The sequence below is a fragment of the Urocitellus parryii genome, chromosome 13 (genome assembly GCF_045843805.1).
Source record: "Urocitellus parryii isolate mUroPar1 chromosome 13, mUroPar1.hap1, whole genome shotgun sequence".
Lineage (NCBI taxonomy): Eukaryota > Metazoa > Chordata > Mammalia > Rodentia > Sciuridae > Urocitellus > Urocitellus parryii.
In genome coordinates this window covers 19,767,902-19,789,980 of record NC_135543.1, presented here as the reverse complement: position 1 = coordinate 19,789,980, position 22,079 = coordinate 19,767,902, and the positions used below count along the sequence as shown (strand labels likewise).

The 22,079-nt window shown below is 38.8% G+C and overlaps 1 protein-coding gene across 1 annotated transcript in view; it reads right to left on the bottom strand.

The window, feature by feature from the left end:
- Window positions 1-294: 294 nt before the first annotated feature.
- The window catches only part of Ccdc68 (coiled-coil domain containing 68), a 45,208-nt gene continuing 23,423 nt past the window's right edge, over window positions 295-22,079 (bottom strand). Inside the window, exons 7-11 of the mRNA XM_077792341.1 lie at window positions 19,959-20,041; window positions 12,639-12,744; window positions 11,139-11,222; window positions 5,082-5,158; window positions 295-2,410 (exon numbers count right to left, since the gene is read on the bottom strand). Coding sequence (XP_077648467.1) covers window positions 2,353-2,410; window positions 5,082-5,158; window positions 11,139-11,222; window positions 12,639-12,744; window positions 19,959-20,041 — 408 coding nt within the window. The 3' untranslated portion in view covers window positions 295-2,352. The remainder of the gene's footprint in view (window positions 2,411-5,081; window positions 5,159-11,138; window positions 11,223-12,638; window positions 12,745-19,958; window positions 20,042-22,079) is intronic.

Genomic DNA, 22,079 nt, shown 5'->3' with positions numbered 1-22,079 from the left:
TGACTGATAAAAACGATCAATTTCTTGTGCATGATTTTGTTATGATCCAATAAAGACATTAATGCATAATAATTTTATTATAAAATGACACAACATTTACATTATATATAATTGGTCTTCTTTATCATAAGGCACATAAGTAATTGTTCAAAAGATATATTAATTATTTAATCTACACATTTCTTTTTTTTAATTTTGAATCTACACATTTCTTAGCAATGATTTGCAACAACATATGTAATCAAAGTAGAACTAAGTTCCCAACTTCATAATATGAACGTTAGGCCCATCTCAGATCTTCTTATTTATTTTATTATTTATTGTATTTAGAAATGCAGTTATTTAAAATACAACTGAACTACTATTTCTTCTCCTGTATTTTCTTTATAGAAATTTACTTTCAAAGTAATGAATTTCATTCCCCATTTCTTCTGTTTTATTGTTCAGAAATGTTTATTTAAGAAACATTTCTAACTGTTTTGAAATGTTACATAAAAAACATTTTAAATGATAAATTCTAAATCTATAAGGGTATGAAAAATAACCAAAATATGACAAATGAAAGATAAAACTGATGCTACTATAAAGGTATCTTTGTTTTTGATGAGTCTGAATCATTTGAGGCTTCTGTAATTGCTGATTGGTATTCTCAGGGAATTCAAAGTCCATTTCAAAGTGGACCTGGAGGGCAGGTCTCATCTGTATTGTCTCCAACTGTACTTTGATGTTCAAAACTGAGTACAGCAAAGTCAAAATAAAGCACATGAGGGCTTTTCCATTTTTTACTTTAGAATAAATTGTTCTATTAGAAATTATGAAGGCTGTTTGGTTACTTAAATGAGTTCATTTCAAAATCTCAAAGTTATTAAAATCTAACAGAATGCTTAAGGTTAAAAGGGCATCAAAGGAACTGCAGGGAAAAGTGGATTCTCTGTATACCCTAAAAATACTGCGTGAAATCATGAATAATAAACGTAAATAAGCAGATTCTCAGCAGAAAAGTTTGCCTAAATTCTTTAGATGTTAGTCTAACGAGTGAAAGACAAACTCACTTCAGGAAATATTGATTGTCTCAGTAAATGATTTTTCTGACCATCATCCACAGTATAATGTAGACGGACAGCCCTCATGGAAGTTGCATGCTTGATATACAGCAAGAAGAGGGGTATTTCTATTACTGAGAAATATCTCAGACCACCAAGTGAGCAGGCAGAATGAATATCAACAGCCAAGTCAGAGGTTCAAATCCTTGTCCACAATTAGCAGTTGGGAAATTACATAACCACTCTCAGTATCTCTCTGTAAACAGGGATAATGACATGACCTGCTTCTGAGGGTCTGAGAGAAAATGACAAGAATCAAAACAAGTAAAGTGCTTAGAATTGCCCCAGCATAGGATAACTAAGACGTAAATTTTATTAGATAACTACCTTAAAAACTAGCAAACAATACAAATGTTTGCAAGGACAAACATTTGTATTGTTTGCTAAAACTCACACAGAGAGTAATGCAACATTAGAGGACTACAGTACTTGCATGAATTTATAAATACTTCACCTCACTTGTACATACCTTTAAATATTAATAAATAATACTGATACTTCACATTCCATACTGAAAGGTTGGAAACATTTTCCTGAGAAAATGTTGAGAGTTATACACAGTGGATGATGAAGGTTTTAAAGAGAATTCCCCTTTAGGGTAACTAAGTCTCTCCTTACTCGTTTAATTGCAGTGTATTGTATTTTCCTGAGCATCAGTATGTTTGCATGAGTGCAGCCATGATTCTCATCTTCTGTGGGCAGGATGGGTTAGGAAATTAGCTTAGAAGAATCTATTCTTTCCTTTGTCCATAATTCAGCAGGAAACAATTTGCTCTTTAACAATAGGTTAGAAGATAAACTTATGTCATAGTAAGATATTTTTTATTAGCTAAGTCAACTTTAAATAGACTATTTATTCATACATCTATTCACTCTGCTTGTACACATAAAAACCACTATCAAAAGGTCAAAACTGACAAATTTGAAAGAGTTCCTTTAGCAAAAATCTGGAAACAAGATTCATATTTTCTCTTTGCTTTTAGGTTTGAGACAGAATTCATCTTCCCTCCAAGAAAGCACCTGGACTCTTCCTCTTCGTTTATTTACCAAGTTTTGAAGAAAGAGTTCCTTCTTCAAGTATATATGTGCATGGTTTTCTGGAATATCATCTTCTGCCAAAGCAAACGTTATATAATAAATCCCATTTAAATACTTGCATTATGCTATTTTAACAGGAATGTGTAGACACCCTATTGAGGAAAGAATGAGATCCACATTGTCCTTCTTAACTGGATCTTTATCCCGAAGTTCATTTCCGTAGTCTAATCAACATCACATAAGGGGAAGTGCCTTCAGTCTTCATTTCACTGGAGAAAAGACCACACCAGTATCAAAGAAGAGCACATGAAACCCTAGTGATCCAATGGCTGCACCACCACCACTCACACCTCTACTCCCACCATGTTGCCAAGTCTGAACTGCATTGATCCAAGAGATGGTCATCATGGATCTGTTCTAGTCAACTCTCCCAAGATACAGTAGGATCACATTGTGAAAGCATTTAACTTATGCAGATTCAGCTAGGTTTGACAGGACAAGAGTAAGAGAGTGAAGGGAAGCCAGAGAGTCAGAGCCTGTGTCTGCCTTTCCACTCAGGGGAGATGCGCACCACAGTTAGGTGGAGGTTAGAAAACACAAACCAAGCGTCCCCTCAGAATGTTGAAGTTCTGGGGACTTCTTATAGCTTGAGCTTCTCTCCTCACTATGCAATTCTAGTATTTAAAATGTGCCTGCATGTATACATGCATACACACACATCCCTGAGAATGTACAGACCTAGGTAAATATGTGTGACTTGTTATTTAATAACATGGCTCCTAATCTCAAGCAAACCCATTCTTCTGGTGTTCAACTCAAGAAACATCTATATTTTTTAACGTTTGAAAACAAAACATGGTTTGTTTGTACTTCCTGAAATACTGCATAGAACTACATAGAACTACATTTGGGGATGATTTAACAGCTCTGTCAAGACTAGATTTTAGGCGTGTGATTTTTTTTTAAACTTAATGGCTACTTTTGTACTTTAATCTATCCCTGAAGTTATAATTCCATTGTATATTGGTGAATCCATGCCAATTACATTATTTCTTGGGGGCGAGTACTGAAAATTGAACCCAGAGTCACTTAACCACTGAGCCACATCCCCAGTCCTTTTTTGTTGTTGTTTAATTTTGAGACGGAGTCTTGCTAAGTCTTTACAGCCTCACTAAGTTGCTGAGGTTGATCTTGTACTTGCAGTCCTCCTGCCTCAACTCCCAGGTCACTGAGATCAGAGGTGTGCACCACCATGCTTGGCACCAATTGCATTTTTAAAACAGCCAGTGGGTTAGACTTCATTTTGCAAATGGGAGAGCTATTTTAACCCTGGAATTTCTATCAAAAATCACAAGACAAAAGGGATATTCAGTCCAATTTCACCATTTCTATTAGGAAATTTCCTCCACTTGACTTTCCCCACATCACAGGGAAAGTCTTTAAAAAAGTAGATCTTTAACTATTAACTATCTGAAACTAAGAAATTGACCCATAAAACCATTTTCTCTGACACACTCCCTCTGTAGCAGCTAGATTCAAGGCATTAGATACTGGAGTGGCTACAGTATGGTTGCAACCAGTTGTTTCTCCTCTATTTCACTCTAGCTTTATTCCCTTCAAGGGCAAAGCTGTTGAGAGCCTCCATGACACTTAGCCACCCTTGGGAAATGCTATCTGCTTGGAAGAGACCAGCACACCGATCAGCCTCCCTTCCTTTGGAAGGTCATACTTGTCCTCCTGTTCCAAAGCTGTCATCTCTTTCCCTACACTGAAGTGACTAATAATCTCCCTGCTTCTGAAATGTGGGCATCTTGTCTCTTCCTTGAATACCTCTGGGGTTTAATTTCTTCTTTTTTGGAAGTTGCATTGCTAGTGGCCAAAAAGATAAGAATTTGGCACCTGGAGGCCCAAAGATTTTAGAGGACTTGATTCATAATAGTTTCATCTCCAGTCTCTAATTATATCCATCATTAGCAAAGTGAAACATTGTTGCAGGAAGTTTTAAAGCGAGAGATGAATCTGTCTGAATTCCTAGACTGATGCTAATCACAGCGAGTATGATTTTCCACCTCGGGCACTGTGCTGAAGGGTTTCAGAAATGAGATTCTGCCCTAGAGGGACCCGACTGGGAAATTCAAAAGCTGCTCAAACAGGAAGTCTTTAATCACTTTTAAAAAATGAATCATGTAATTACAGGCTATGTTTTCTTTTAAGTGATCATCTCTTAAGAGTTTATGGAAATGAGATTTGAGCCAGATTCACATTCAAATTCAGGCAACAACAACACAAATTAAGCATTTAGACATGACTTAGATGGTTTCAACCATCATTTCCTTGGCTTTCATGGATCATTGTGATTACTGGAGATTATTCATTGCCCTTGAAGGGAATGAAGCTAGAGTGAAATAGAGGAGAAATACTGGAGATTATTCATAGGTAGTTGTTGGAGATACTTATTTTTTAAGCAATGAAAAAAAAAACAACAAAAAATAAGTATACCAGTAGTTAGACCTGCCCTGGTGATATTTGCCATCTATTAATTTGAGAGATGACAGGGAAATTTCAATAAGTATGAACAATTCATGATTAAAATGTCCACTAATGTTATAAAAAATGAACAACAGGGAGTGAAGGACATGGCAGGAGATGATCTGTAATGCTTGGAGAAAATATCAAAGTCGAGATTGGGCTTGTTGGAAGGAAGAAAGCAGGGAGAGGGTACCTAAATGTATTCATTCATTTATTCAGAAAATAATTATATGGGAGGCTTCAAAGATTCAGTGGTGAGCAAGATTAACACAGTTCTGAAGAGGAACCGAGAAACAGAGAGTAAATAAAAGATCACTTAAGTATTAGACTGCAGTCTTTCTCCAGGGGGTTGAAAATCAATCATGTTCAACAGCAGTGGTGAAGATGGGGCTGAGGAAAGAAAGACCTTACCTGGTCGACACGGCCTTACATACTTTTGTCCTAGGAGTTTCAGACCAAAGTGCCACCTTGGTTTTTAGTTCTTTATTCTAAAATTGAAAAAAAAAAAAGTGCTGAGATCAGATAGTTAACCCACCTATTCGATAAACCCCAATGATTCTGTTCACCCTGCCACACACACCCGCCTCATTTGTTGGCAGTAAGTTTGTTGCAATCATTCTATTAGAACCCAGGAATGAACCATTTGAAGGTCATTAACTTTTATCTCCAAAGATACAAATATGCCCTGAAAAGTGCATAATCTTCTTTTAAGGGATCAACATACAGTATTCTGACTTAGCTTCGGATTTGCAACAGCTGAGTTATCTATGTTTGAATTTACAGATTCTTTTTTTTTTTTTTACAACAAACAGATTTTAATACAAAATGAAATTAGAAACCACCAGGAAATGTGCTGTTTATAATAAATAGTATTAAATACCAGCCAGCTTTGCTTGAAACCTCAAGAGGTTTATAGAGCCCAGGCATTATTAGAAGATGGAAGCACATATAAATTAATTTTGTAATATTGGGTCCAAAAAAAATATTATGCCAAAGCTTCAGAATGGTAAATAAGTTCTTATGCAGGTAGGAGGTAGAAGAGTTGAGTTACTCTATACAATCAACATAAAACAAGATCAATAAAGGATGTGGTCATTGCAGCAACCCATGAATAGTGATGTTAAGACATTAAAATGATGTATTATTCAGTGGTAAAATATGTTATATGGTTGTTTTTTTTATTGGTTGTTCACAACATTGCAAAGCTCTTGACATATCATATTTCATACGTTAGATTGAAGTGGGTTATGAACTCCCAATTTTACCCCAAATGCAGATTGCAGAATCACGTCGGTTACACATCCACATTTTTACATAATGCCCTATTAGTAACTGTTGTATTCTGCTACCTTTCCTATCTCCTACTGTCCTCCCTCCCCTTCCCTCCCATCTTCTCTCTCTACCCCATCTACTGTAATTCATTTCTCTCCTTGTTTATTTTCCCATTCCCCTCACAACCTCTTATATGTAATTTTGCATAGCAATGAGGGTCTCCCTTCATTTCCATGCAGTTTCCCTTTTCTCTCCCTTTCCCTCCCATCTCATGTCTCTGTTTAATGTTAATCTTTTCTTCCTGCTCTTCCTCCATGCTATGTTCATAGTTGCTCTCATTATATCAAAGAAGACATTTGGTATTTGTTTTTTAGGGATTGGCTAGCTTCACTAAGCATAATCTGCTCTAGTGCCATCCATTTCCCTGCAAATTCCATGATTTTGTCATTTTTTTAGTGCTGCGTAATATTCCACGGTGTATAAATGCCACATTTTTTTGTACAGATTCTTTTATACAGACAAATAAAAAAAAACTTTCTTAAAGGACCCTATTAAAGATACACACAACATTGTTACAAAACTGAATAAAAGCTCTTGATTATATGTTTTTAACTTCTCTGAATCTCAGTTTTATCACATGAGAACAGGTGCCATCTCTTCTTCACTATGCCATTCAAGGCACCCTTAGCCTCAGTTGCTCCTGGAGGCTTCAGATTGCTCATCTCTATACTAGTGGTAAGTGATACATGTCCAGCCTGTCTTGTATACATTTTTTTTTCAAAGAAACAAATACTGTACGATGATAATATTTCAATTCTGGAAGTGTTCTCATAATTCTAGGAGATAACGGAATGGCTAATAACAGTGTTAGCTGTTGTCAAGTACAAATCCTAGCACAGCCTCTCACTAGCTCTGTAACCTGATTTAGGTTACTTAACCTCTTTCTGCCTAATTTCCTCACCTACATAATACATATAAAAATAGCCTCTTCATCACAGGTTTGAAATGAGATTAGTTCAGTACCTAGCATGAATTTTAAGGCTTAAAGGTCTGAAGTTAGTTATAGTTTTCTAGTCTAACTACCATTTTTTTATATAACAACAACAACAAAAAATGAGTTCTAAAACTTTGGTTTTCTGAGCCAGGTGCAGTAACATGCCTGTAATCCCATGCAGTGACTCTGGAGGCTGAGGCAGGAGGATCCCAAGTTCAAGGCTAGCCTCAGCAACTTGGCAAGACCCTGTCTAAATAAATAAATAAAGCAAGGTGTATATATATATCTATCAGTGGTACAGTGCCCCTGGCTTCAGTCCACAGTACTTCTAAATAAATAAATAAAAATAAAAACCTTTAAATGCCCAAGTTCTATTCATGGCAAAGTTCAGGGTCAAGATGGGTCTTCCCAATCCAGAGCCAATGATTTCTCCACAACAAGACAAAACTGAGAGATTTCACTGAACAGATCTGGAGAGTGAGAGTCCAAAGAGTGAAAGTGAATGGGCCAGGAGTGAATTGCCCGTCGCTGCACTGTCCGCTGCAGGTCTTGAAACCCAGGCTAAGGGACTCAACCTCCTCCTGCCTCAACCTCCCAAGATGCTGATATTACAGGACGGTGCCACCACAAATCCATGTGGGGGAAGCATGTGAATATGAAACTCTAAGTAGAATAAAAGCCATTCAAGGAAGCATCCAACAGGAGGCATGTAATGACTACAGAAGAGAAGTAAATAGAAATCAGTGTGACTAGAATAATCTGGAACATTTTCCAACACAGAATCTTAACTTGGACATCCATAACAAAATGCAAAGGGTGAGGTGGGAAAGAAAATGACTTCTGATGATTCCTAGAGTGTGATCCTGGGAACATCAATTTCAACATCACCTAGGAACCTGTTAAGACAGATCCTCAGACCTCAAGAGACCTGCAGAATCAGAAACCCAGGCACCTGCTAATATGTGTTCATACGCTCACCAGGTGCTTCTGGGGTCAGCTCAAGTGTGGGAAACACTGGACTGAGAGTGATTTTCAGTCTTGGTTATGTCCTGGAATTGCCAGGAGGGCATTAAAATCAATGGCAGCCCAAGTTGTTCCCTGAGATTCTGTTTCATTTAGTTGCTGTCTGGGCTCAGGAGTTTTTCAAGTTCCACAGGTGATTCTAAAGTGCAACTGAAATAAAGAACCAGTGAAAGAAGGAATCGATGTAAGTTGTGAATTTTGGCCCTTCTCAGTCCTCAAGTGAGAACGACATATGTGGATATATTGAGTAATAACTAAAAGATAGAGACAACACCACTGGATACATAAATCATTTCAGGAGTTAAGCATTTAAGTCTCATCCAGGAAATATACTTCAGATTTGATAAATTGATAATAAGGATGCACCTCATGTATTGGAGATAAATCTAACGTATCCTCCAAACAAGGGCAGGCATATGATAGGCCCAGTGTGTGGCTGAGGGAAACCCCCCTCTATTCAAGTTATGAAGCAATTGGAAACACAACATTGTGATGACAGCCAGAAATGGAAAATACTTCTGTGGCTAGACAATTATGTAGAAGCTAATTGGATTTTTTCCAAAATAAACTCCCACTTTCTCAAGTTCCAAATAACATAAAACCATGAGTTATCATGTCTGTCTTTAATTTATTTCAGCTTCCATGTTGACTTGTTTCACCTATCAGATTAAGGCATTTATTATTGATTCATAGCTGTTTCTACTTTTTCCTTTAAGTAAGACAGAGATTTATTAAATCATTTGTTTATAAAACTACAAATCACTAGCCAGAATTTGCCTGTCATTGTTATGACTTTATCCTAGGAAAGTTTACTAAACAGGGTTCCTAAAGAATGTAATTGTTGCACACTTAATCTCCCATAAGAACAGATCATTAGTAAAAGAAGTTAGAAATGCATGAAATGTAAGATGAATGTCAGCATTGTAAATCAAGATGATGAAAGACATGGAAAAGTAGAAAGAAAGCAAACAATTTAGGTAGAGTTAAGTATTTTCTGATGATATTTAAAAGAGGTTTAAAAGACTTTTATATGTATTTAAAAGTTTTTCTAAGGAACTTGATATGAGTCAATTTTATTTTCTATTTGGAGGGAGTTACAAAAATAAAACTGCTAAAATAGAAAAAATTACTTCCATGTCATCAAAATAAGAATAAAATAGAAAATATTTAATACAGTAACTGTGACAATGGATAAAATAATGGTTATCCCAATTTAATGTTATAACTACTCATTTCAAAATATATATTAAATAACCACTTCCATTATATTTCACACATGATACACACATATTTATACACACACATGCGCACATGCTCATTTGATAAGTGGGTATTGTGTGAAAAGGAGTCATATGCTTTAAAGTCAAGTAAACTAAAACGCAGATTCTGACACCTGCTAGTTAAGTGATTTTGAACAAGTTTTTTTTTTTTAAACTTCTCTGAATCTCAGGTTTTATCACTTGCAAAATGCATCTTTTCCTGCACTTACTATTAGACCAAAAGGCCAATTGGATCAATAATGTACAGTGTGTAGGATAAATTACCATTTTACTTAAGACAATAAAATCTGCTTTGGGGATGATATGAACAGACACAATTGAAGATCATAAAATTGGATTAGAAGCAGGAGCACCACTGATTCATTGACTCTGTGAGAAGACTTGGCACTTAATTAGGTATGACCAGAGCCCAGGACCATAATGAAGTGAAAGATCAGAGAAAGATACGAGCTCTAAAATAATCCCTCCAATTAAAATTGATCACAGATGCACAATAATTAAAGCAGTCATTTATTGGAGCCAAAATAGGCTGGTAGGCCACTGAACAGTTTCCAACCTAAGAATGTAGTCTAGAATACGTGGGTGTTTCAATTTCATTCACTGGTCATAAACTCCAGAGTGCGGGTCTCATGATTTCTCTATTTCAACACTGTTTTTCTGAATTCAGTGCCTAGGTAAGAGTAGTCACTCAATACCTGTAGAACTAATAACACCATTAGCGATGTGAACAAATGAATGAAATGAGTAAAAGTCCAACTACTTTCAGTATAGTAGACACAGTGAGCCATGTACACTCCACAACTTTATGTGCACGGAATCCTACAGAAATAAGATGTAGTCATGGTGCTCCTTCCTGGTTTATGCTGAGGAGGAGGAAAGTTCCAAAAGTTGCTGCAGGTTTCCAGTGGAATTCAGAGCATCTCTGTCTTCCACAGGACAGGACGACATTGGCAGATGGATATCCATCAGAAAATCAAAATACTGAAGGATAAAGTCGGAAAAGTACTTGGATTCAGGCAGTTGGAGATGAGCCCTTGATGCAGACAAAGAGGTAACACAGTGGGGGTGGAGGTGCCCTTGGGTCTTGTGCCTGTGCTCCAACCGGGGCGGGGGCTTGGCTGCACAACCTCTGGGGTAGGGCCACCACCTGCCCAGGATTGTCACTGAATGCCAGAAAAGGGATGGAGAGGAGGGGCGAGTGGAGTGGAGGGGAAGAAAAGCATGTCTTATCACAGGAAATCAGAAAGTATTGTGCTGGGCTTTCAAACAGGCAAAAGTGGATAATTGCAACAGGTTTCTGGAAGTGAGTGCTGATGCAAAGCTTGAGAACCAAGATGAGTATGGATGAAGAGAGAGGAGAAAGGAGGACATTTCAGGCTGGGAAAAGAAACCTGTGTGGGAACAAAGGCAGGCAACAGGAAGCCTGGCCATCTGGCTAGAGTGGAATTTACATAAGAGTGGCCTTGAACAAACTTCAGATCCAAGGCCATGTGGAAAGGTCATCATCTGTCTTGCCAGTACATCAAGTATAATGGAAAATGTGGATGCTTAACAATTACCTAATATATAATAATGTTACTATCGATTTAATAATGCAATTAAATGATTTAAATACTTACTAGGAATTTAATAATGATTATTATAAATATTCCTCCAAAAGATGTGATTTCTTATGCATAGAACATTCATATGCATATGCTCAGAAGAAGACACCTGTATGTACACACAAGCATACACACTTAGACACAGCTCTAAGCAACCACGCATACACACTCAGAATAGTGTCACACAGACATGCAGTCATGCACAAGCCCATACACACACACTGGCACATAAGCTCACTGAAACACACAAACACACACACTCCAGGCTGAATTGTACCACAGATTCCCTTCTTACCTGGGCTTCAAGGATGTTGACTTTTTCTTTCAGATTTTCTATTCTTTTATCTTGTTCTTTTAAATTATTTTTTAATCCTTCCATCTAAGAATTAGGGGGCACAATTGGAAAAATCTTGTCAGGCCACAAGGAATAGTTAAGTCAGAAATCATATGGTTTTCTGAGGCCAAATGGTGCTCATCAAATAAAAGCATGATATCTCCCAGTATTAACAGACTCAGCAAGCTACAGAAAATCGCAAGCCAAATTAGCACCTGGAGAGGAAAGTCCTCAGATGGTGCTGTTAGACATTTTAACTTCTGAAGAACCTATTCACACCAAATTGAGCAGGAGCCCATCCTGTGGAGAGTAGCACTGGTCTCCCCAGAGGTCTCAGCAACCTCCTGGCCTCCTCCTGCAGATGCACCTGCTGATAGACTGAAGGCGAGGCGCATGGGGAGTGCAGAAGCTCCCTGAGCCTGCTTGTCAAGCAGTGGCAGGAAGATGTGACCTGCTTTGCCAAGAGGCCATGCAGAAACAAGACATGGGGTAGTGAGGTGCAGAACAGTACCCAAGAGAGGGCACAGTGGATTCTGAAGCCAACTCTGTTACCACCAGCTCTACCATTGAACCATTATGAGCCTTGGTCTTCTCATCTGTAAAATGTGAGTGTGAGATGCCCCCAAGATCTCTCCTGGCTCTCAAATCCCACTCCTCAACTTTCTGGCCTTCTCTGGCCTTTTATTGAAGCCATGGCCAAATGAATACAAGTGCTGACTTGTGTCAGGAAAGCACTGGGATTATTTTAAAAGGCTGCTTCTGGAAACAAATGCTATGTATAAAAACATGAAATGGAAGTCCAGTTTTACATACACATCTTGAAGTCTGTCTTGTACATTCCACCGCCTCACTGGTTGCTAACACTATTACTTCTTCTTTTTCTCCTGCCAGGGTATTCCTAGAGAACAGGCTAGTTCCTACCCTAAAACACATTCTAAATGAATTTACTAATTATAAGGTTATCAAAAAATATAACTTCTTATTTTTAAAAAATATTTTGTTTATTTGGTTATAGTTGGACACGATACCTTTATTTTATTTTTATGTGGTGCTGAGGATCAAACCCAGGGCCTCACACATGCTAGGCGAGCACTCTACCACTGAGCCACAATCCCAGCCCCAACTTCTTATTTTTGAAAAGTATGAATAATATACAAAATCTTCTGAATAACAACAGTGCATGGTATCTGACTCAGAACACCTACACAAACATCAATGGAACACCTAAAAAGCAGTTAAACACAATTTCCCAATGGTCCTTATTGAAAATATGGCAGGTGCTGGCGTTACTGTCTGTAACAGAAGATACTCAGAACTGAGCCATGTTGCATGAGAAAGCAAAAACATACATCATTGGGGAGAAGAGCCCCATCGCTTCTAAAGTCCAGGCAAGCTACCCATATTTGGCCTTCAGGCTGTAAACATACCATCTACCAGAGAAATGCACTCGATTAGCCTGACCTCCTGGATGATGCTGCGCAGGTTCTGATGCTGGGAGTGAATCACAAACTGCAAATGAGAGATCTGCTCCTGGAGAATGGAAATCTCTGTCTGAAGATCCTGGCAACTGGGAATGCAGAGGGGAAAAAAAGAAAGAAAGCTTTGCAAACAGGCTGGGCAGCTCTTTCCCCTGCCTTTAGGGCTAGGTCTCCTTACACACCCCAAGCTATGGAGCACTAGACCACACAGATCACACTGAGGATGAACAGCCAGGAAGCAGCTCCTGGGTTGTGCCTAGTCATGAACTTGAACAGGAATGCCAATTCATGTCACAAAATTTCTCCAAGAGGCAGCTGGGTTAAGTTGTATTTGGCCAAGTGAAGCACTTAACATTTCAGCTAACACTTTTGAGTCCACACAAACCATGGTAAAAAAAAAAAAAAAAAAAAAAAAATATATATATATATATATATATATATATATATATATATATGTAGTTAGGTTTGAACTTAGATTGCTCATACTTTTCCAGACCTCCACTTGGGATACGGGAATTAATTTTCCAACTTTTGCTTCTTTCTCTTCTTCCAATATTAGTTATGAAGCCACATTCATCCCGGCAAGACCACCAAGGTTGGGAGTATTGGGAAGCTGAGAAGCCACTCACACTTTCTAAGTCTCGGTGTAACAGTTGCAATAACCTCTGCCTTTGCTACTTTATGAGATTAATCCATAGACTTGAAGAATAAAGTGAATATGCTTTTTGAAAGTAATGAGCTTTTCACAAAGTAATGTATCGATATTATTTCAGCCTTTTAAAAGTTTTGCAATGAGTAACCCTCATCCAATGCAATCACAATTCTGTATTTTTATAGCCTCTACATGTAAAGATCATGGAAATTCATAGAACACCATAGAACATGATCTCATTAGGGAAAAATAGGGTTATTAGTCTCCACTAGTTTCATATCATATATTAAGACATTGTTTCTCAAATTTATCAGGCATCAGGGATCTTGTTAAATCTAGATTCCAACTTAGTATGCAGGTGTAGGGCTTGAATTTCTGCATATACAACTGGGTGTTCCATGATGTTGCTGGTCTATGGATTATGCTTTGAGTAGTGCAGCATTAAACCACTAAAGGAGGCTCCATAACTTTTTGTATATAAGATACTCTTTCAAAACCATGTGACTTACTATCAGGCAACTTGCAAAATTCTTTTAAACTCTCTTTCTCTTTTGGTTTTGCATGAGAGGACTTTAGAAAAGTTTAGTTGACTGTACAAAACATTAATTTCCATAAAGCTACACTAATCCTTGCATATGCAAATAACATAATGATGACTATTACAATATATTTATCATATGGAGTTAAATAATTTATCCTACCAAAGTGCTGTATAATTATGCAAAATAAATGTCACAAAATACATGTAAAATGAGGCTCATTGTTGTTCATAATATAAAACAAAAGAGAAGGTTCTAAATGCTCATCAATAAAGACTGAAAAAATGAAGCATTGTCTATCTATGCCATTCAGATAGCCAATATATATATAAAGATGCTAAATATCATTGATATTCAGTGCAGCACAAATGGCAGCCATACATACATACATCTATGCACAACCAAAGTAGCTAAAATTTAGTAAGACTCAGAATACTGAGTCTTGGCAAAGATTTGGAGCAACAGGAACTTTAACCACTGCCACTGGAAATTAAATTAATATAATCATTTTAGAAAACATTTTCTTTTGAAGTTAGCCAATCATCCATAATTCCATTCTTAAGTGTATTCCAAAATGTGCATTAGAAGACAGATAAAAAATGTTTATGGAAACTTTATGCATGTTGAAACCTGGAAACAACCCTGTGAGATTCAGTGACAGGAGAATGGATAAGCGACTGTGGCTTTTTCACACATAAACCATGAATGACAGACACCAACAACATGACTGATGCTCAAAAACCACACAGAGCAAAAGAAGACCCATTTGTGCCACTCATCAGAAGGTAAAAATGAAAAACTTAGTCAAGGCAGCTGTTATGCAAGGGATACATAAAGAAAAGCAGGGACATGATACAGGACAGACCAGAGCAGGGCCATTTCAGGAAGTCACAATGTTCTGTTTTTTGACCGTGGTTTTGTTCACCCACTTATTTGCTTTTAAATAGTCCATTAAACCATAGGTAGTATTAATGTTCTGTGCATGTTTCTGTATGTGTGTCTTACTTCACATGCATGGGTGTGTGTGTGTGTGTGTGTGTGTGTGTGTGTGTATCAATATTTGCTTAAACAGAAAAGAGATGCAGGGGATACAAGCCAACCAACTAATGCTAGTGAGCTTTCTATGTTTATGAATTTGGAAGAATTCCATTTGTCTTTGGAGATTATCATGCTATTTAATCTTCTCTTGCTGTTTTTTGTTCGTTTGTTTGCTGTACAGGGAATTGAACCCGTGGGCGTTCTACCACTGAGCTACACCCCCAGCTCTTTATTTATTTTTTTGTAATTTTATTTTTTACCTAGAGACAGAGTTTCCCTAAGTTGATTATCATTGCCTACACAATACAATCTGCCAGCTACGTCCTCCCTCCCCATCCTGACTGACACGTTAAACAACTATCCAATTAGGAAAATTTATGAAGGAAGAAAAGGGCAGATTGTTGACGCAGGCTGAAGAAAGGCTACCAGTTCAATTGCGCCTTTGCACATGGTTTTTGTAACATGATCCACTAAGGGACCCATATCTCAGCAAAAACACATACTTGGACCTTTCCCTTGGACAGAGGAAATGTGAAATCGGAAGCAAGTAAATGTGCAGTTCATTGTTTTCTTTCCACAATTTGTGAGGAAAAGTATTTGAAAGAAAGAAGCTGGATGCCTGATTCAGAGGAAAATGCTGTGTGCTCATATTCCCGGATCTGACCACCACGGAGGCAAGGCACAGCCCTCTCAGCATTTCTGAAATTCAAGTTCAAGGAATAGCTGCTGCAGCACCAGCCTGCACTGGATTCCAGGTGCCCCTGAGCTCCAGGAACAGAGGCTTTCTTAAGAAGGAAAAAGGAGTCTGGGCAAATTTCAGATCCCCTAGCAGGTGAGGTTCAGGACCTGAGGAGGGGGTGTGGGGAACTTGGAGCCTCTAAGGAGAGTCCAGACTTCAGAGGTTTGCAGCATTTCAAAGAGAGTGAGAGTGAGAGGGGCCACAGCCCAGAGAATGAATCCTTGGGGCAGGGATCATCAGGAGTCCTTTATCTAAGATGCATGCTCTGCCTCCCAATGTCTCAATAGAATTTTTGATGGACGTTTTCCTCTGCCATGCAATAGAATAGAAAAAAGGAGTGAATATTAAAATTAAAATATAATTTAAAAACTTCAACTTCAGGGAAGCTTCTCCATTCTTTCGTGGTTAAGTACAACTAAAAACCCTGGACATTAGATATAAACAAGCATAAGAAGACTGACAACAATAAGAAGGTGGCAGACAGCCTTGGGATCCTAGGATCCAAGGGGGAAACATGGTGAGTTCTCAGAATTTTCTCTTTACCTCCTAAATCCCAGACTTGAAGCTGAAAAAGTTGGCAGTCCAGAATGTCAATGAGAGTAGACAAAAAGAGAAAAAGGAAAAAAAAGAGGAGTCTCTCCCTCACTCTCCAACCCCCCCCCCCAAAAAAAAATAAAGAAGAATACTGGCCCTTCCCTTTTAGGCAGGGAATTGAGGACTCCTTCCCAATTCATCACTGAGGGAAGATGAGGCGGGTACCTTTTCTGGTTCTCTTTCTGTTAGGATTCTTTAGCTTTCAAGACAGAAATTCAAGCTCGTTTTTAACTTGCAGAAATGTGAGAACAAATACCCCTGGCCTTTCTTTAGCACCTGGGGCCCTAGGGTCAGTACTTGACAGGAAGTCCACCCTCCGTCTCTGTACTGCTCTGCAAAAGGGTTGGTAGGAGGCACCCAAGTTCATGAAGCGCTGTCTCTCCATCTGTTCTTCAGGATGTTCTGTGGGCAGCTTCATTGGCCTTTGCTACATTGCCCTCTGTTCCATGCTGTTGCGATGGCTTTGATCGAATTGTTCTTTGGTGTCATGCTATTCTTTTCTAGAGGACGTTCTGAGGTGTGGCCTCAGGTGTTTTTCATGATATAGTTGAAGATATTGTTCATGATTCTCTTTATGAGCATATCCTGGACAATTTTCTTTCCAGTTATATGAACATATTTTTAAAAAGTGAACTTCTCCTAAAGAATTGGTTAGTTTTAGTCATGTGGACATCGTGAGTCACAGAACTAGTCATTAATTTCCTTTTTGGGTTGGTTTAAAAATGTGCCAGTGGTCTACTGAGAGCAAGTCTGCAGCATTCCACCATAGGCATTTTGTAGATTAACCACATGAAATGCCTATTCTTATATCTCCTTGGTCTCACCATCTATTTTTTTCCAAGTTAAGTAATGATGATATGACTTTTATAGGTTTTAAATAAGCAATCTTAGGGCACATAAATATAATATATATATATAATTGTGGGTTCATCATTCCTGGTCACATTGACACAATCCCAAAATACGATCTTTTTAGGTGTTTTCAAAGTGTACCAGGGATTAATGAACCCAACTATTGCAAGAATGAAAAGGAAAGAATGAAAAATCTAAAAAATTGGAAAAAAAATCAAAAAGAGATAAAAGAAGAAAGTAAAAGTGAAAACTGGAACCACACTGCATGCCCAAGATGCTACTTCTGGGCACAGCACACATTCCCTGGGCACTGGAAACACAACACTTCATAGAAGTGAGATTGGGAGAAAAGACAGTGGTTTGTGGTATCTAAGAGGTTCTCTGAAGCCATGCAAGAATCTTCTGCAGCTACAGGGACTTAAAGATGGCCTGCTGTCTAGGATATAATGTTTCTCTGGATCTCTGTGAGTGTCCACATTACTGAGTGTGGGTCCCCAGGGAAGAAGGGATGAGTGAGAATAGAAGAGGTTGGGTATTACCATCACTCAGCCAGACAAGAGGTAGAATCAGTATGGATGTAGAGGTAGCTTTATCCATATTTCAATAAAACTCAGGAATATGTCTTTTTTTTAGCTCATCAAAATCCTTTCCATTGTTATTTCCAGTGACGGCACCAAAGGGATGGCTTTTAGAGAGCCCCCTATTGACCGCAGGTAAACACACACTTAAGTGGCAACCACAGCATGCTTTGACATGCAGCCTCAGCTTCGAGGTAACCGTCTTTCCATCTCTGAGGTTGCGCATGCCTAAGCAACTCTTACCTAAATGGGGGAGCCCTTGCTGTTAATTTTTATAAATCCCAAATATGACTTTTGCATGAACTTGTGTATATGTCGGTGAGGTAGCAGGCAAGCCGGGAAATAGCTTTCTGCTAGCCATCACACCGGAGGGAGGGGAAACCAGTAGGAAAACTGGAGCCAAATCCTGTAAGCCAATCCCAGCCTGGGAGAGGTCAAATAGCTTGACAAGGTCCTTAGTTATTAAAAGCCCAGATTGCTCCTTGAAGGTCAATGGAAGGATTTAATTAGATATGGTACCTGGGGTTACTCTGAACTGTAAAGCACTATCCATGTGTCTGCTAGTGGTAATGGTAATGGCAATACAGTCAACCTTATGTTCAAGAAAACACATCTTTTAACTTTCCAGTTCTTCTTCATGGCCATATTTATCCGACTTGAGCCTGCAGAAATTCCCTTTATTTGAGAGAGGTTTACCCAATCTCTACTGCTCCAACCCAAAGGTGCTGGTTCATGCTGATTTCACTGTGTTGTCACACAGCACCATGAATGCCTCTCCATTCAGCTCGGAGGAGATAATAAGGAAGACAGAATACGTGTGATGCTACACACTATGTAGCACATAAGCCAGATAAACCACATAAGCCAGATGTCCAAACACCTTTCTGGGAGCACAAAACATCCATTTCCTTCAAGAAATTTCTGAAATCTCTTTAAGAGCTTTGGGAGAATTCCTTATGACAATTGCTAATATAAAACAGAACTGAAAAAAAAATCAGGTTTTTTTTTTTTAAGGATTATACTGTTGACTCAAAGACTGACAAAACCCCCATTATCTGTTAAAAAGATCTCTTAAAGAAAAGTATCAAACTCAGACTGCCTTGACTCTTCATGAAAGATACTGTATGATCCAATAGTTCTGCTATGTGGACCAAAAGCTGTATTTAAGGGGAACGAAGTAAGCCAAAGATGGACTTAGAGTTAAGTTACAGGTATTCTTAAGTAATTCTGTCACATTGGAAGGATACTTTAAGTAATTTCACAATATAGGATGCTCTCTGCCATATTCTCTTCACTCTCTACCAGGATGCACAGGGCTACACAACTGTCGTAGGAATCTCCCTGCTGGGGTTACACTCGTGTCCAGAGAGAAGAAGACAGGAAAATAGTGACTTACTGGTATCTCACCATATTTCAGGTATGTGTGCCTGATTGCCAGGTTCAGCCATTTCTGGTGGTAAAAAAATTGTGACTATGAGCCAGACATATAAGGAGAGATGAGAAGAGAGCAAGAGAAATCAGAAGGGAAAAGGAAGTTAGGGGAAAAGACCAAAGATCAAGAAAGAGGATATGGGTGTGCATACTACTGAATAAATGAAAATATGAATTTGCCCCCTGTGAGGCACCTAATAGTGCCTGATGACCCAGTGAGCGAGAGTTCTAGATGGATGGACTAAGATGTGGAAAGAAAGCTGACTTCAAATGTGATCTATTTGCATCAGAACTACCACGGCTGTGGTGGGCTTAGAATAAAAAATGAGAACAGAAATGTCTGATGGTGTGAGTTATGACTCAATGTTCTAGAGGATTCTCCTAATGACAGCTGAGTAGGACAACCCGTGATGTCCACATATCCAGCCCACCCGAGGGCACTGCAGCAGCTAGAGAGGTGTGACGATGAATCAGTTCCAAGATGGCAGGATGTTTTCCATAGTACCTCCTTCATCCTCTCCTGAGCTGTGGAGAAGTACCCTAGAATTTGACCTGTGGGCTGGGTGGTTTGATGTGGGCTGCAGAAGAGACCCCTGAACAGACAAAAGCATGGGGAATGACAGTGTCTCCAGCATCCTTAACACCAAGAGCAAACAGGGAGGCTGCAGGCTCACTCAACTCTTCAGAAGGATTAACCCCACACACACCACCCCCCCCCATTCCTCAGTGGGTGAGGAAAAGAAGCATAGGGCTGTTGTTCCTAAAAATTCATCCTCCTTCCCACTTCATTGGGGGGTGAAAAGACTGTCCACAGTGGAGCCTGCCAGTGGAGAGGAAAGCTATCAGGAAGTACTTTGATTTAGCAGGTAGACTTGCAAACCTTTTAGCATATGCAGTGTTGGATTTGAGTTGCAGCAGCTTGGTTTCCAAAGACAGTTTTCTTTCTAGCAGTGATCTCTTTTCCTAGGGGAAAATAAGATACAAGTTTTGTTTATTTTCTGTGTGTATGTGCATGTGTGTGCAGGCACACACATGTTTAGTGAAGCATTCTTCTTGCAAACTGTTCACAAAAGATGCCTCTTGCAATGCGAGAAATACAGATTGAGCTAAAGAGCTCATTTCCTAAGAGCTGTTTACAAGGTACCCCAAGACAGCCTGGTTGGGCTTTCCTCTGAGTGCTTTACAAGGAAGTTAAAAGTAGTTTTTACCCTCATTCCCCTGCTGCCTAGAGAGCTTGCTCCTCATCTAACCCACTGCTGAAATGGAGCCCCTGCAGCTTGACCTCTCCCATCCTCCTCCTCAGTCCCACCCCAAATGCACAGTCTGTTCAGTCCCTGCTCATCACCACACCTGCCTCTCCTCCATTAGGCTGAGTGGTTGGTATCCAAGGACACCAATGCGCGTACCTTGATACCTCTACCTGCTCTCGTGGCATCTGTCGGGAAAACAGGAAAGTACTAAATGTATTTTTAATGACGGATCAAGGCCACAGACAATTAAATTGCTTCCTAATTAGGATCCCAGAAAAACTATGACACTAAAAAAGAACATCTTTACACATGCTGCCGTTTAATTATTAAACCAAACTATCTTCATCCCAAAGGAAAATAGACAAGTCCATGAAAAACCAGGCTGGGACGATTGTGTTCGGTGTGTATTTGATGGCAACATGCTGAAAGAAGGAATTTAGAGTTTGGGTTGGCTGCTTTAAGTAGCCAAGTTGGGATGTGGGGGAATCAGGAAAAAACTGAAAAGAGCAGGAATTGGTATCGGCAAACTGGATGGCACTGACTGAAAGAGATTTTATGAAAATATCCACAATGCTATTTAAATCGCTTCTCACTGTGGTATTTATACGGGTATTACACAGGCAGAGCACACAGCAGAAGCATCTGAAAGACTCTGCACATGGGCTGATCCAGTTTTGAAATTTGGGTCCAAGGTTTTAGCCTCTCTGGGTCTTATTACTGTTAAGAAAAATTAACCAAAACTCAGAAATAAAAGCAACATGTGCTGCATGTAGTTTTCACGTCACATTACTAATCTGACCCCTGAATTATTTAATTTACTCAGATAATTTTCCTGTGCCTGACTTTGTGATCTGATTAGAGTTCTGACTCTCTGAAGTTGCATGTTAATGTGTGGGTTCCTGCCTGGTAGGAAAGATGATCCCAAAGGTTATGGTTTAATTGCCTCAAAGAATATAAACCACTTTTTAAAGTCTAACCTAAAAACCTGATTCTATACTCCTTTCCTTCTCACAAAATGCCTACGTAAGTAGCCAGTTTCTCAAAATACTTTATTTAAATCAGCTTTACCATCTTACTGGTTCCCTCATTAGTTAATGAGTTGAATAAAACATTCGACGACATGTATTCATTCTATATTTGTATGAGTCACATTTTAAAATTTATGAACATCCCTAAAATGAGGATAATAATCCCTAAACTGAAACCTTGGGATGATTAGAGATAATGTATGTGAGAGGCCTACCTGCTCCCCTGGCATGAAGCTGGACCTCAGTATATAATAAATTTGAGAGTATGAATTACTTCATATTCTATGTGTTCTGAGATTTTTTTTAAAATTATGCTAATTTATTCAAATTTCTCTTGTGGAATTCTTGATCCACAGAAATTGTTCCAGAGTAGCTATAGTTATGTTCAAATTATTTCTGAGCCTTGCAAGCTAATGATGACATTTGGATGACCAATAAAACCCATGAAAGATCACGTATCTTAAGTTTGCAGGTTGGAGGAATGGTGTTTTGCAATCGTTCTTCCAGATGGACTTCTTGTTGATTAACAGATTTTCACAGTCAAGAGTTAAAAGAGTCCACAGACAACTGAGGAAAACCTCCAAGCCAGGCCAGGGTTCTAGCATCCGGCTTGGGCTCTTCACACACCCTCTTGGGCAGCACAGTAGGTCACAGGTTACCAGCTAACACTTCTCTGACTGTGGTTTCATGGTGTGAATAGCATCACACCGTGGGCACCTGCTG